This window comes from Pelobates fuscus, chromosome 12 (assembly GCF_036172605.1).
Source record: "Pelobates fuscus isolate aPelFus1 chromosome 12, aPelFus1.pri, whole genome shotgun sequence".
Classification (NCBI taxonomy): Eukaryota; Metazoa; Chordata; class Amphibia; order Anura; family Pelobatidae; genus Pelobates; species Pelobates fuscus.
The window spans coordinates 5,061,302-5,076,657 of NC_086328.1; the positions used below are offsets into that span (position 1 = coordinate 5,061,302).

Consider the following 15,356-nt stretch of genomic DNA (forward strand, 5'->3'; position numbering starts at 1 on the left):
CAGTGGGTAGAATTCGGATAAGAGCTTTCCTCCTCGGAGAATGGAAGTGGAGGTGGGAGTACGTCATGTGATTCTACATACTTAGGTCTCTTGAGAGGAGCCTTACCTTTAGATTTCGTGGTTACAGTGTCATTTAGGAACAGATATGGGTACTCTGGGTGTCTCAGAGCCCTCTGCTCCCTCCACATCATGATTATCGGATGGGATATGTCCCGTGTTCTCAGGTGGGAGGGTGCGCACTCTGTAAAGCGCCTTCTCCACCGACGCTGCTACGGCAGCATTTATCATGCTTTGGAAGTCTCGAGTCGGGGTCTGTGATGAGTCAGACATCTTGCCACAGTCCTGTAATGACAGAACGGGATACATGTAAGCAACACGTGTGCCCCACGTAATGTTGCAGGGTATCTGGCTTCTAGTTCAACTGGGGATCACCCAGAATTTATGCACAAAGTGGTTGAAGTGCCAAATAAGAGGGGGTTACTCTCTAACAACCAGTACCAGCTGTCGTGTATTTATGCAAGGGGGTTTCCCTTGGTAGTATTGGAGACACTGACAGTATCATAAATCAGTAGTGGGGAGGAGGGTGTATTGTCCCGTAGGATGGGGTGGGTACCAGTGGAGAGGGTCTCAATGAAAGCAGCCTGCCAAACGGTCATCAGGGCGCGTGAATGTGGGGTTCACCCCAGTTATACAGCGGGGCTGTAATTGTGCGACACCAAGTAACTTGTACAGTTTAACATACAGATATAGGCACTCCTGAACTTGGGGGGTCGCCCCAGTAACAGTAAGTAAGAGATAAAGGGGGAGGGGGCTTTTATACCCTGTATGTTTATTTCACTAAACTTTATTGTTAACTGTGTGCTGCTGGAGTTTAGTTTCTATGAAGCCTCCTGTCATGTTATGCAATCAGTGCCAGCCAGTACTGAGCTAATCCTGCATTGTGTAACTCAATGTAAACCCACCCCTTACTATATAACAACCTGGCTGTGATCACGTGACAAAACAGGTTCAGCCCGGAACTAAGTCACTCTCTCCGTGTTTCCGGTCGGCGAACTGTGGGCTGTGCACAGATTAGGACGCAGCTGGAAGGACCCAGCGGGCTGCCCATGGATTGCCTGTCCGGAATGCTGCTCTCCTATTGGCTGAGAGTAATGTAACTGAGCCCGGCGCCGCCCGGCCCTCCCAGCCTGTCCGCACACAGTGACATTGCTCCAGCCGCACACAGTGACATGAGTGCCGGGCTCGGCCGCCTGCTCCGGGCGGGGGGGGACACATGGCCCCGTGTCCTGGGGAGCCTGTCCAGCCGGGCCGGCCTGCGCGGGGTGAGTGTCTCCTGCTGGACTACAACTCCCAGAGGCTCAGCCACAACCACGGTGCCAGGGCTGGCTGAGCATCATGGGAAATGTAGTTCACAGAGTTATCCATCCTCAGCCAGTCAGGACATTCATTGAGTAATTATTACAGGCAGGCCCCCAATAGCCGGGTCTGGACAGAGCCCAGAAATAATATTATATAATAATAATAATAATATATAATTAATAATATCTATAATAATAATAATATAGAATAATCTATAATATATATAAATAATACATATAACAATAATATAAATAATATATAAATATCAGCTCGGCTCCTGTATACACATTAATTACTCATATTAATAATATATAATAATATCTGCTCAGCTCCTGTGTACACATTAATTACTCACAATAATAATAAATATAATCTATAATAATAATATTTGATCAGCTCCTGCATACACATTAATTACTCATAATAATAATAATAATAAATATAATCTATAATAATATTATCTGCTCAGCTCATGTATACACATTAATTACTCATAATAATAATAAATATAATCTATAATAATATTATCTGCTCAGCTCCTGTATACACATTAATTACTCATAATAATATTAAATATAAACTATAAAAATATCTGTTGGCTCCTGTATACACATTAATCGCTCCCACATCCTGGAAGACCTGTCTTTCTCTGGGAGTATTTTATAATGAACTGACTTTGAGTTTGTTAAATAACCAGATCACAGACACTGTGGAATTCTTGGTTTATAGATGTAAATCTTTAGCCCCCTATTGAAATCGTGGGTGGCACCCATAAGGCGCTTGTGAGTGCAATTGTCTATCTGCGTTTTGTCTACATCAGGTATTATTGCACTATATGATACCTTTGTTTTTAGGTACACCAGCAGGATCCCTAACATTTTCTGTATTGTACTTGATGTGCCAGGCATAATGACACCTTTCCAAATAGACTTATTATTTTATATTTATCCTGTTAAAGATCTCTATTTGTGAGTATATTGAGTCATCAATCTTTTTGTCTAATCTCAGTTTGTGAAGAGGAGCAATTTAATGCAAGTGGACCCTTCATGGAGATTATCACCAGCTTTGTCATGCCTTGGGTCTAAACCGCCTAAAGGTATGTAATAGCCACTGATCCTATCCTGAAATCTAGAAGGGTTTATTTATTCTGGGCTTCAGTACTGAAAAATGGCTTGTCTGTTATTCTGCAAGTGTGTGCCTCCTATTATTGTTATATCTGTCCTTAGCACCGGCAGTCCGCATAGAGAAAGCATACATAGATTATTTCTAGAGCTCCTCCTCATTTGTATTGTGTGCCCTGTCTGTGCTGCTGGTGGATTGTAAACCGGAATGTGATGTCAGGTGCGTCACTTATAAAATCGGTTAACACAAGTTATAGGTGATTTGTAATCTTTATTATTATTGAGTAAAGTGACTGTACCCCATTAAACCCTTCACATTTTGTAATGTTTTGTGTGTGTAGGATTTGAGAAGTTTTTCAAGAGAAATAAAAAGGATTCGAGCACTGAAACCCCAGAAAACGTAACAGGTAATCACGTATTGGAGTTCTGTATTATTTGAAGAGCCACGGTTGGATAGCCTCCGGTCTATAATAGTTAATCATAACTATAGCAAAAGTTGTTAATTGGAGAACTTGATTAAAATAATCTTTCGCTGATAGGCTGTATCACTCAATTGTGCTGTTTTTCTCCGTATGCTGAATTAATTTTATTTCCCCCAGAAAAGGAAAACGATTCTGGGTCACAAGGTAGCAATGGAGGTAGCAAGAAGGATGGCAAGAAGGATGATACATTATGGTATCGGCGGCTGCAGAAGGTATGTCGGGAGTAATCTTCTTTCGCTAGATACTATGAATCAGATATTCTTGTTCCGTAAGGCATTATCCGTTCCAAGCAGCCACCTTGTAAATGTGGGCACTTACTACTCCTTATCTTTCCCTTTGTTCTTGTCAGGGTGACATCCCTTGGGACGATAAGGATTTCCGCAACTTATTAATAATGGCTGCTGGACTTGCCAGTGGATTTTTCATGTTTTATTTGCGAGATCCTGGGAGAGAAATCAACTGGAAGGAATTTGTACACCTGTACCTTGCCAGGGGAGTGGTAAGTGAGCATTGTAGGATCACACTCTGACATTAGTCCATGGGTTGTAGTGCTTGGTATCAGAACTAAAATATCATTTAGATTGTCGTTTAATTACAGATAATGAATCCAGCCTGCAAACAATTTTTCATATAGTTAATTATTCTGGAAATGGATTGAATATTCTACAATAATACATTTATTACATATTTTGTGTTAGAAAATAAAACGACTTACTCTGAGCTATAAAATGGTACTTTAACACATTACAGAGGCAGGATCACAGATAGCTGAATATTCTAATCAGAATCAGCTTTGCCAGGAACACAGTGATTGTATTTAGCAATGACCTTTATTTATGGTTTGTCTTTGACTTGTCTCAGGTAGACCGGCTGGAGGTGGTGAACAAGCAGTTTGTAAGAGTGATTCCGGTACCAGGAGCCACTACCGAGGTGTGAGCAGTGAATTGTGACTCTTTTCATGCATCTTTATATGATCTAAAGCCTTTGTTTGTGAGGCTGTGTCTTGCTCCCCATGATTAAATGGGTGCCCTGTGGACCCCTTCCCCAGACAGGGATCAGTCATACCTTTTCTCTGGTTATATTGCAGTCCTGAGACCCCCACTAGGTGGGCTTCCTGATATTTCTGATAATGTTTATTGTATGTGGTGTGATAGTTTATATACTTCTCATTGTGAGATGTATTTAGTGTATGCTGATTGGAAACCTGATTTTGTGACAAACAGAAATATGTCTGGTTTAACATCGGAAGCGTGGACAGCTTGGAACGCAATCTGGAAGCTGCGCAACAAGAATTGGGAATAGAAACCGCGCAGAGAGTTACAGTCATATATTCCTCCGAGAGCGATGGGTGAGTAAGGTTAGGAACGTTGGCTTTCTCGTTGCCGCCGTGGGGCCACAAGTCTGATCGCAGATGTAATGTATATCAGTGAAAATGAGTTGTGTGCCCACGCTGATCGGCAAATGCCCTTTATATTTGAATAAGGTTACAGTGAGTAAAAAAGCACAGAGATAACAAGATCCTGAATTAAAGATTGCTGCCATAATGAACCCTGGCAAACTTTCTATAAAGTTCCAGAGCTTGAATTCTGAATATATTCGCACACATTTTCTTTCTATACAGTGAACGAGCGATATGTAAATATGTTCATAGTGAGTATAAAACGTAAGCAAATAATGATATCCCCTTCTTACGCTATACAGGTCCTTCCTAATGAGCATCATCCCTACACTCCTCCTGGTGGGCTTCCTTCTGTTTTCCCTACGGAGGGGTGCCATGGGGCCAGGCCGGGGGGGAAGAGGTGGTGGATTATTTGGGGTTGGAGAGACGACGGCCAAGATGTTAAAGGGCAACATTGATGTCAAATTTCGGGATGTGGCTGGATGTGAGGAGGCAAAGCTTGAGATAATGGAGTTTGTGAATTTCCTTAAAAATCCCAGACAGTATCTGGATCTTGGAGCCAAAATTCCCAGGGTGAGTACTGTGTAGGATGTATATTTTAAAGTGTATCTATGAAGACGACTCCGGCTTTTCAGAAGCTTGCATTAAAAATCCGACATTTCTTTTTATTTTCAGTTTTATTCTCACTCATTTTTCCCAGCTAGTAATCATTGGATAAACATGTAGCTCATTTGGGAGTAACTCGTCTGCTTTTGTCTTGGCAGTGCCTGTATGTCTTTTTGTAAATAGCGGCAGTACAGTTTACTGTAGACAGACTGAAGTCTAATTGTTTATTCTCCCTTTTATCGTCTTTCGCTATATTTTTCCTTGTTATCCCTTGCACGTAGCATCCTATATTCACACTCTCTTTTAGGGAGCTATGCTTACCGGCCCGCCAGGCACCGGGAAGACCTTACTTGCTAAAGCCACAGCTGGAGAAGCCAATGTTCCTTTTATCACCGTCAACGGCTCTGAGTTCCTGGAGATGTTTGTTGGTGTTGGTCCAGCCAGGGTAAGGAGTCTGTTTTGGAGTTCACAGGCTGAGCTGGAATATATATATATTTTTTCTGCGTCCTCTCTTATGTCCTTGCTCCTATAGGTGCGAGACATGTTTGCGATGGCTCGTAAGAACGCGCCATGTATCCTTTTCATTGATGAGATTGATGCGGTTGGCCGGAAGAGGGGGAGAGGAAACTTTGGTGGGAACAGTGAGCAGGAGAACACTCTGAACCAGTTGCTGGTGGAGATGGATGGTAAGTAAATGGGATTATTTGAAGAAGAATATCTACTCCTCTGTCTCAAGGCTGTCACATATTCATGTCATGTCCCGTGGGTTATTGGTAATGCCTTGCATTTCCTCCTTAGGGTTTAATTCCAGCACAAACGTGGTAATCCTTGCTGGCACAAACAGACCGGATATCTTAGACCCAGCCCTGATGAGACCAGGACGATTTGACCGTCAGATTTACATTGGTAAACCGAAAACGAATGTAACTGCAGTTTGGATATTTCTGGATTCCAGGGAAAAAGGTTTTATTTGTTCTTTTCTCTTCCTCCAGGGCCGCCTGATATAAAAGGAAGAGCATCAATTTTTAAAGTGCACTTACGTCCATTGAAGCTGTCTGACAGTCTGTGTAAAGATACTCTGTCCAGAAAGCTGGCCTCCCTGACACCAGGGTTCACAGGTGAGGAAGAACGTGTTAACATAGAAGACAGATTTTGTTAGGTGGTGAGAAGTGTAGGAATTGTAGTTTCAGGCACTACTGAAGGGCCAGGATTGGCGTCTGCTGAGTTAAAGAGTCTCTAAAGAAGTGACTGCAACTCGTTAACATGTTTTATAACTGCTTGTATTCCTGTCTGTGTCCATTTTGCTAATCTCAGGAGCCGATATCGCCAACGTGTGCAATGAAGCTGCTCTGATTGCTGCCCGTCATCTGAAGGAGAACATAATCGGGAAACACTTTGAGCAGGCCATTGAGCGTGTCATTGGAGGTAAGACATATATTTATCTGCACATTCTGCTGCTCACCAGCAGGGGGCCACGTGTCTGACTATGATCATTTTGTAATAGTTTATCTAATCTTTGTACATATCTACACAATGTCAAGGATGTGGTTTTATTTTTGTGGTGGGAAGTTTTCTCTCTTTTAAGTGGATGTGATTTCTTTATCTAGTGTTGACTTGTCTCATATTTCAGGATTAGAGAAGAAGACTCAGGTCCTTCAACCAGCAGAGAAGAAAATTGTGGCATACCACGAAGCTGGACATGCTGTGGTTGGGTGGTTCTTGGAGCATGCTGACCCCCTACTTAAGGTACATTGAAAGGGAAATGCAATATTCAAGCTTACCCACCGCAGCACTTTAGACTGATCAGCTATAACAATGCCTGAAGCCACAAAACCAGCAATGTCTCCTCTCTCTGAGAGCAGTTAATCAGAAGGTGCCATGGGGTGGGTTTGGCATGCTTGCACTAGGCACACCTTAAATTGAGTCAGTGGAAGGAATATTGGTACAGGAGGACAGCCTCTTAGCTGGTCATGTGAAGCAACGCTGATGGCGAATGCACATACAACACTGTGGGAGGAATGTCTGAATGTGCATGCACGCATTCGGCACTTTAGAATCCGATCCAGAGCATAGTTGGTGAATCATTGTAGGAGACTAGTGCTAGATCCTAAAAGGCTGCCCGGTGAACTGTTAATTTCATTTATTGGGGTGAGGAACAGTCTGCATCGGAGAAGTGACAGTTTTGTACTGATGGTGTGCGACTGAATGGAGTGCTGTTTCCTCTGACTCTATTTGAATTTATGGGAAGATTGTTGCTGCAGTTCATTCGTTCTTTGTTTTTTTTCCTAAACTGAGGGGGGCGGGGGGGAGGTTAACTTTTCAAAAAAATCTACCTTCATCCCTCCTTCTCTGTGTATGTTAGGTTTCTATTATTCCTCGTGGGAAGGGCTTGGGTTATGCCCAGTATCTCCCGAAGGAGCAGTACCTGTACACACGGGAGCAGCTGTTTGACCGCATGTGCATGATGCTCGGAGGACGTGTGTCTGAGCAGATCTTCTTCGGCCGCATTACCACAGGGGCCCAGGATGACCTGAAGAAAGTCACGCAGAGTGCATACTCACAGGTGAGAAAACAGTGACCGGCATCCATAATCGTCCAGAATTACAATGTGTGAGATTCTTCCTCAGTATGATTTCCGGTCTTCTCCCTCAGATTGTGCAGTTTGGGATGAGCGACAAGGTGGGCCAGGTATCCTTCGACCTTCCGCGTCAGGGAGAAATGGTAGCGGAGAAACCTTACAGCGAGGCTACGGCAGAGCTCATAGACCAGGAGGCACGGAATCTAATTAACACAGCCTATGAGAGGACTCTGGAGCTTCTAACTAGATACAAAGAGCAGGTGGACACGGTAAGGAGAAGCCAAGACCCCAAAAGACACTATTTATTTATTTTAGACGCATTTATATTGATGGTTCATTGAGAAACCTGTATTTGTCTGAGACAGTCTGCAGAAAGCCAGTTATTCTTTTATTAATAAATATTGCGTCTGTTACTAATGTAACATTTATCTACAGTCACTTTGACGGACCAATAAGATCTGTCTGTGTAGCATGAACTGAAAACTGTGCTCAAACCCAGATGTAACATAGAAACACTGCCCCCTAGTGGAGGAAACCTGCAGAAAAAAACACATTCAGCTGTGTTTACTTTATCAAAAAATAAAGCATTTTCAATAAAATGTTAAGTTTTCTTAAATATAAAAAAGGTTTTATTGGCCAGATAATAGAATACCAAAAAGCCAATCGTGATTACAGTTTCAACGAAGAATAACTATATACTGTAACAGAACATTTGCAATGGAGAGTATTTAGAATAGAAGTCTGTTATTTGATGTTGAAGACTCGGTGTAAGAAATGATGACGCTCTAACAAGGCTATTCTCTAGGGACTGAGAGAAATAAAACACAAACAAGTGTAATTAAAAATAATACGTACAGCATCTCACAAAAGTGAGTACACCCCTTCCACCTTTGTAAATATTGTATTATATATTTTCATGTGACAACACTGAATAAATGACACTCTGCTACAATGTAAAGTAGTAAGCCTGTATAACAACACACAGCCATTAATGTCTATACCATTGGCAACAAAAGTGTGTACACCCCTAAGTGGAAATGTCCTAATTGGGCCGAAAGTGTCAATATTTTGTGTGACCACCATTATTTTCCAGCACTGCCTTACCCCTCATGGGCATGGAGTTCACCATAGCTTCACAGGTTGCCACTGGAGTCCTCTTCCACTCCTCCATGACGACATCACAGAGCTGGTGGATTTTGAGACCTTTCGCTCCCCACCTTCCGTTTGAGGATGCCCCACAGATGCTCAATAGGGTTTAAGTCTGGAGACATGCTTGGCCAGTCCATCTCCTTTACCTTCAGCGTCATTAGCAAGGCAGTGGTTATCTTGGAGGTGTGTTTGGGGTCGTTATGTTGGAATACTGCCCTGTGGCCCAGTCTCCGAAGGGAAGGGATTATGCTCTGCTTCAATATGTCACAGTACATGTTTGCATTCATGGTTCCCTCAATAAACTGTAGCTCCCCAGTGCCGGCAGCACTCATGCAGGCCCAGACCATGACACTCCCACCACCATGCTTTGCTGTAGGCAAGACACACTTGTCTTTGTACTCCTCACCTGGTTGCCATCACACACACTTGACACCATCTGAACCAAATAAGTAATTTTGGTCTCATCGGACCACAGGACATGGTTCCAGTAATCCATGTCCTTAGTCTGCTTGTCTTCAGCAAACTGTTTGTGGGCTTTCTTGTGCATCATCTTTAGAAGAGGCTTCCTTCTGGAATGACAGCCATGCAGACCAATTTGGTGCAGTGTGCAGCGTATGGTCTGAGCACTGACTAGCTGACCCCCCACCCCTTCAACCTCTGCAGCAATGCTGGCAGCACTCATATGTCTATTTCCCAAAGACAACCTCTGAATATGAGGCTGAGCATGTGCACTCAACTTGTTTGGTCAACCATGGCGAGGCCTGTTCTGAGTGGAACCTGTCCTGTGAAACCCACCGTGCTGCAGCTCAGTTTCATGGTCTTGGTAATCTTCTTATAACGTATGCCATCTTTATGCAGAGCAACAATTCTTTTTTTCAGATCTTCAGAGAGTTTTTTCCCATGAGGTGCCATGTTGAACTTCCAGTGACCAGTATGAGAGTGTGAGAGCGATAACACCACATTTAACACACCTGCTCCCCATTCACAAGAGTCACATGACACCGGGGAGGGAAAATGGCTAATTGGCCATTAGGGGTGTACTGCCTTTTGTTGCCAACGGTTTAGACTTTAATGGCTGTGTGCTGAGTTATATTGAGGGGACTGCAAATTAACACTGTTATACAGGCTGTACATTATAGCAGAGTGTCATTTCCTCAGTGTTGTCACATGAAAAGATAAAATATTTACAAAAATTGGAGGGGTGTACTCCCTTTTGTGAGATACTGTATATATCGATATTTTGTGAGATACTGTATAATCAGGCTACTGTTACAGTTTTGTCATAAATATAAAAATAAAATGACTTGCTTCGCTCTGTCCACCATGCTGATGTCACAGCTGCCTCCACTCATACGGCCAGATAAAAGGGGGGAAAAGACTGTCTGATGGCAGCAGTTCCTCCACTGACCTCCTTGGAGCTAATCTCTTCAATGATACAATGTTACAGCTTTTTATATCCATTTGTTACATTGGTGATGTTTAAAAATGCATCTTTACTTTAAGAATAGTCTATACCTTGTACAGCCTTCCAGTGAAAGTGTTAAAGGTAAAGGGACACTATAGGCACCAAGACCACTTCAGCCCATTGAGCGAGGGGGATACTATAGACACCAATACCACTTCAGCCCATTGAGCGAGGGGGATACTATAGACACCAAGACCACTTCAGCTCATTGAGCGAGGGGGACACTATAGGCACCAAGACCACTTCAGCTCATTGAGCGAGGGGGACACTATAGGCACCAAGACCACTTCAGCTCATTGAGCGAGGGGGATACTATAGACACCAAGACCACTTCAGCTCATTGAGCGAGGGGGACACTATAGGCACCAAGACCACTTCAGCTCATTTAGCGAGGGGGATACTATAGGCACCAAGACTACTTGAGCTCTTTGAAGTGGTCTGTGTGCTGTGTCACTTCTGCACTTAGTGCTGCAATGTAAAACATTGAGTTCCAGAGAAACTGCAATGATTAAATTGTAGCTCTAAGTCTGCCCTCAGTGGCTGTTTGACCTTTGGTCTGTTATCTGACGCTGGACGTCCTCATTGAATAATGCTTTCCCATTGCTGCGCATGCACACTTGGTCTACCCAGCCAGCTGACGTCGGCAAGGGGAAAGCGTGGGTGGAACCAGACCCAGCGCCGAGGGACATCGTTGCTGGATTTAGGTAAGTGGCTGAAAGGGTGTTAGCCCCGCGGAAGGGGTTGCGAGGGAGGGGGGACCTTAGAAATCTATAGTGCAAGGAAAACGGCTTTGTTTTCCTTGCACTATAGGATCCCTTTAACAACGTACAAGAACCCTGACGTTGGTCAGACTAGATTGGCTTGTCGGGTTGTCCTCGGCTAGGATTTTAATACAAGGATATTGTAGGCACTGTAACTGCTTCATCTCATTGAACTGGTTATAGTGTCTGGGGTCCCTTGGTAACATAATGTCATTCGGCATCAAACAGTTGTTAATGTTTTCATGCTAAACTGGACAAAGCAGATGCAGTGCCTACAGCATCCCTGCTGATATTTTGTCTGTGCAGCTGTGATTGGCTGAGCGTGTCAGCTGACTGCTTTTAGCCTATCTGAGTTCCAATTGACAGAATGAAGCGTATGGCTACAAGGAAGTGTGTAATCTCTGCCTAGCCACACCTCCAGTGGGGGCCGGGATCCTTATGTAGTGTTAAACTGCTATAAAATGGGATAAAAAACCACTGAATGGAGGGACAGTTCGGGGAACTCCAGGCACCATAACTAATTTAAACAGATTAAATAGTGACTACAGTAACCCTTTATGTTATGTTATACTGATAATTTATTTATAAAAAACCAATATCCTTGGCCACTGGATGCAGTGAATTCATAATACAATGACAATGTAGGCATTATTATAAAAGCTTGCAATCTGTACATCATACTTTATTTGCCACCGACAGGTTGGGAAGCGACTTCTGGAGAAGGAAGTGCTGGAGAAGTCGGACATGATTGAACTATTGGGTCCAAGACCGTTTGCAGAGAAGTCTTCGTATGAAGAGTTTGTGGAGGGGACAGGCAGCTTTGAGGAGGACACCTCGCTTCCAGATGGTCTGAAGGACTGGAACCAAGAGGTGACAGAGGATCAGGAGCCAAAGAGACAGGAGAACACATCCTAACAGACTGCAATGGACTCTCCATTACAATGTTCCTAAGTGGGAGTTTCTTCTCAGGGACGATGTTTGCTTTAGAAAGGGGCCTGATCGTTCCCTTTATGTATGTGTAACATCTTACCGGCAGTGCCTCAAGACAACTTACCACTGCTGGATTCCTCCTTCATTAGAGCACTTTGTGACACTCACATCATGGTAAATGTGGGCTAAAGCTCAGTTCTGGTACCAATCTGCGATGTTGTGCTACACGTGGGATAGCTGCCTGGCCAAGATATTAAATATTATGTCATGAGCTGTATTTTCACTTCGACTCCCAGACGGCTGAGCTATACCAATAAAATGATGATATGCAGTGGAATCCTATTAATTTATCAGGAACAACGATTGCAGATGAACAATTTTCTACCAGTTGTACATTCCTGTCCATGGTTCTGAATCTTCGTACGGTGTTTGCCATGCAGCAGCTGTGTGAAATGCAGATGGGGAAAAAGATATGAAAGGGCTGCGCCAAATGAGGGTAGATAGTCCAGTAAAATATTGCTAGGGTGCCAGTAGATGGTCTGGGATACTTGATAGAGTTCCTCTGTGGAGGTGGATGCGTCTAGTGTTGACCGTTCCGTATATGCAAATACAAGAGAGGTAGAGGCGACTAATGGTATAGTATGTAAAGTTCAGGGTGTGATAGGTAACAAAAAGTAGAGAACTCACATTCAAGAGAGCTATGGCCAGCTCTGTTGTGGATAGCGTACAGCGGTATAATCCCCGCTTATAGGATAGGTAGCGGCGATACGTCCATCAGCACCGTCTGGTGATCCAAGGCTCCAATATGGAAGAATAAAAAGCAGCAATAGTGCTCTCAATTGTGATAGGTTAAGAGAGTAATAAAGAAAATAAAATAATACTCACAAAGATAGAGCAGAGGTACTGCTCTATGGATAGGCGCTGGTGGTATGATCCCCACCTAGGATTTCTTGGAGTACTGGAACTTTAAAATTGCCAGTGGAAGTAAAGGTAACCAGGAATAGGTAAAAAAAAAAGTTTAAAGTGCATAGAGAGTGCAATAAAAAGAGGATTGGTACAATAAAGTAGCCAAAAAACTTTATTGATCTAAAATACACAATAAAATACAGAATTAATAACCATAAACGCATTTTACCATAAGTGGCTTCTTCAGAATGGGATAAAGTGGCTTCACTTAAAGTGCACTTTAAACTTTTTTTTACCTATTCCTGGCATTTTAACCTTTCCTGGTTACTTTTACTTCCACTGGCAATTTTAAAGTTCCAGTACTCCAAGAAATCCTAGGTGGGGATCATACCACCAGCGCCTATCCATAGAGCAGTACCTCTGCTCTATCTTTGTGAGTATTATTTTATTTTCTTTATTACTCTCTTAACCTATCACAATTGAGAGCACTATTGCTGCTTTTTATTCTTCTATATTGGAGCCTTGGATCACCAGACGGTGCTGATGGACGTATCGCCGCTACCTATCCTATAAGCGGGGATTATACCGCTGTACGCTATCCACACCAGAGCTGGCCATAGCTCCCTCAAATGTGAGTTCTCTACATTTTGTTACCTATCACACCCTGAACTTTACATACTATACCATTAGTCGCCTCTACCTCTCTTGTATTTGCATATACGGAACGGTCAACACTAGACGCATCCACCTCCACAGAGGAACTCTATCAAGTATCCCAGACCATCTACTGGCACCCTAGCAATATTTTACTGGACTATCTACCCTCATTTGGCGCAGCCCTTTCATATCTCTTTCCCCATCTGTATTTATCCACTGAAGGACTTGAGGGGTTTTCCTTCATTTGGGTTGCTGCCTACCTTGACTAATTTTGTGATTACTAGCGCTGAATTCTTTTTGTGTTTAGCTGTGTGAAATGGTAGCTGTAAGGCTGGCCAGAGCATTACAGGTGTTGTAGTTCATAACTAGTGGGGGTTCTACCTTTACGCCCTTCTTGGTGTACATACCATTATTTTGGTGGTCGTTCTATCAGTGCATATAAACCATCATCAATGCTCTGTGTCGGTTACATAGACTAGGACAGGGTCAGCACCCGGGCGGTGTCTGTACAAGGTTACATATAATCAAACTGTACAGTGCTTTACTGCTGAATTATTCTATATAAATAATAAAAACAGACAAGTTGTGTCCTGTGTTATTTGCTCTAAATCTACACCCATAGGTAGGGTTAGTTACTAGCTCAGAATTGTAGCTAATTTAGAGCCAACTGGAAAATATTCAGGCAACAACAGGTGGTCTGAAAAATTCTCCGACTCTGCTCCAGGCCAGATCTCAGTCCATTACAATTTGGAGTTTAGTTATTATCCCTGAGCGAATGGTTAGGTCTTCGTTGAATCTGTATCGGAGTGCTTTCCATACAGTTTAAACCGTCTATTATAACTTACCCTGCCAGAATAACCTGTACCTGAATGTATGATCGGTACAAAACACAGAACATCTCTGTAACGAGGAATATACACTTAGTTTACAGGATGTTCCTGGCTCTAGAGGAGACGAGGAAACTGCTCCCACAGGTACTCCATGTAAAATCTGAATGCTACCGGTTTAATAGAGGAGTAGATTTAGTGCATAACTTGGAGACCAGCTAAGAGAGGGTTTCCTCTAAGGGCGTTTGTGAGAAATCCAGTACAGATATGTATGTAGCCTTTATGGAGAATTCAACAACAAAAAGTACAGTTTTCATAGAACCAAAATGTTGGTGTAAACAATAGTGTTTTTTTTTGTTTGTTTTTAATGCTGGATGTGTTGCAAATGCTTCTAGGGAACACGATTCAGATCTCTTTTGTAATGCAGTAGGACCCTAATTAGTCTCTTTGTATGAGCACTGCGGTTTGAAAGGATCCAGTAGCATATTGCTAGCAGTTATGTTCCCTGGGTTATATGTCAAAGCCCCATACATTGCTACAGTGACTTGCGCATGCAGAGCAGGTCTCTCGGTACTTGGTGTTCGAGGGCCCCTTGCCTGGTAAATAATGCATTAACTGTTTCAGTCGCTGTATTCTGTCCCTCTGATCCCTGTTTAGAGTCGCTTTGTTCAAGCAGACAGCCTAGGCCTTAAAACGGCCTCTCCTTTCCTGTTGAGTTGCTCATGAATTAGTAATTCTGCCTCCTGGATCTAAGAACCCTTCTCTACCTTCCAACAACATTGTCACAAATTATTTATAAGAGCCAGTCGCTCCTTTTACATACACTCCTCGCTCACTGAGCAGATACAAAGGAGATTAGCTCAGACTTTCACAGCAAAATAACAAATTATACAGGAAAGGGGCCAAGAAGCGATGGTTAAAACGCCAACAATAAGCACTTCTTGTAAAAACAGCGCCTGTTACTGTCAGACTCTGCTCTGCCGGCAGCTTGGGCTCTGTCATTGTCCATTCTTTCCAAATGCATTTGGATGAATACATCTTATCATTCGAACTGAATCGAATCCTTGCTTCATCACCTACATAGTCTGCAGCGCTGTACAAAGAATATAAGTGGGG

The 15,356-nt window shown here is 43.0% G+C and overlaps 1 protein-coding gene across 1 annotated transcript; it reads left to right on the top strand.

The window, feature by feature from the left end:
* The first annotated feature begins 1,169 nt into the window (after positions 1-1,169).
* LOC134579455 (AFG3-like protein 1) lies at positions 1,170-12,181 on the top strand. The gene is made up of 17 exons (XM_063438751.1): positions 1,170-1,322; positions 2,368-2,455; positions 2,822-2,887; positions 3,080-3,174; positions 3,312-3,461; positions 3,824-3,892; positions 4,186-4,310; positions 4,664-4,934; positions 5,275-5,412; positions 5,500-5,653; positions 5,766-5,873; positions 5,960-6,085; positions 6,282-6,392; positions 6,598-6,713; positions 7,330-7,530; positions 7,620-7,814; positions 11,620-12,181. Exons 1-17 carry the CDS (start codon positions 1,230-1,232, stop codon positions 11,833-11,835), a joined length of 2,322 nt encoding a protein of 773 aa, XP_063294821.1. The 5' UTR covers positions 1,170-1,229; the 3' UTR covers positions 11,836-12,181.
* Positions 12,182-15,356: the final 3,175 nt, after the last annotated feature.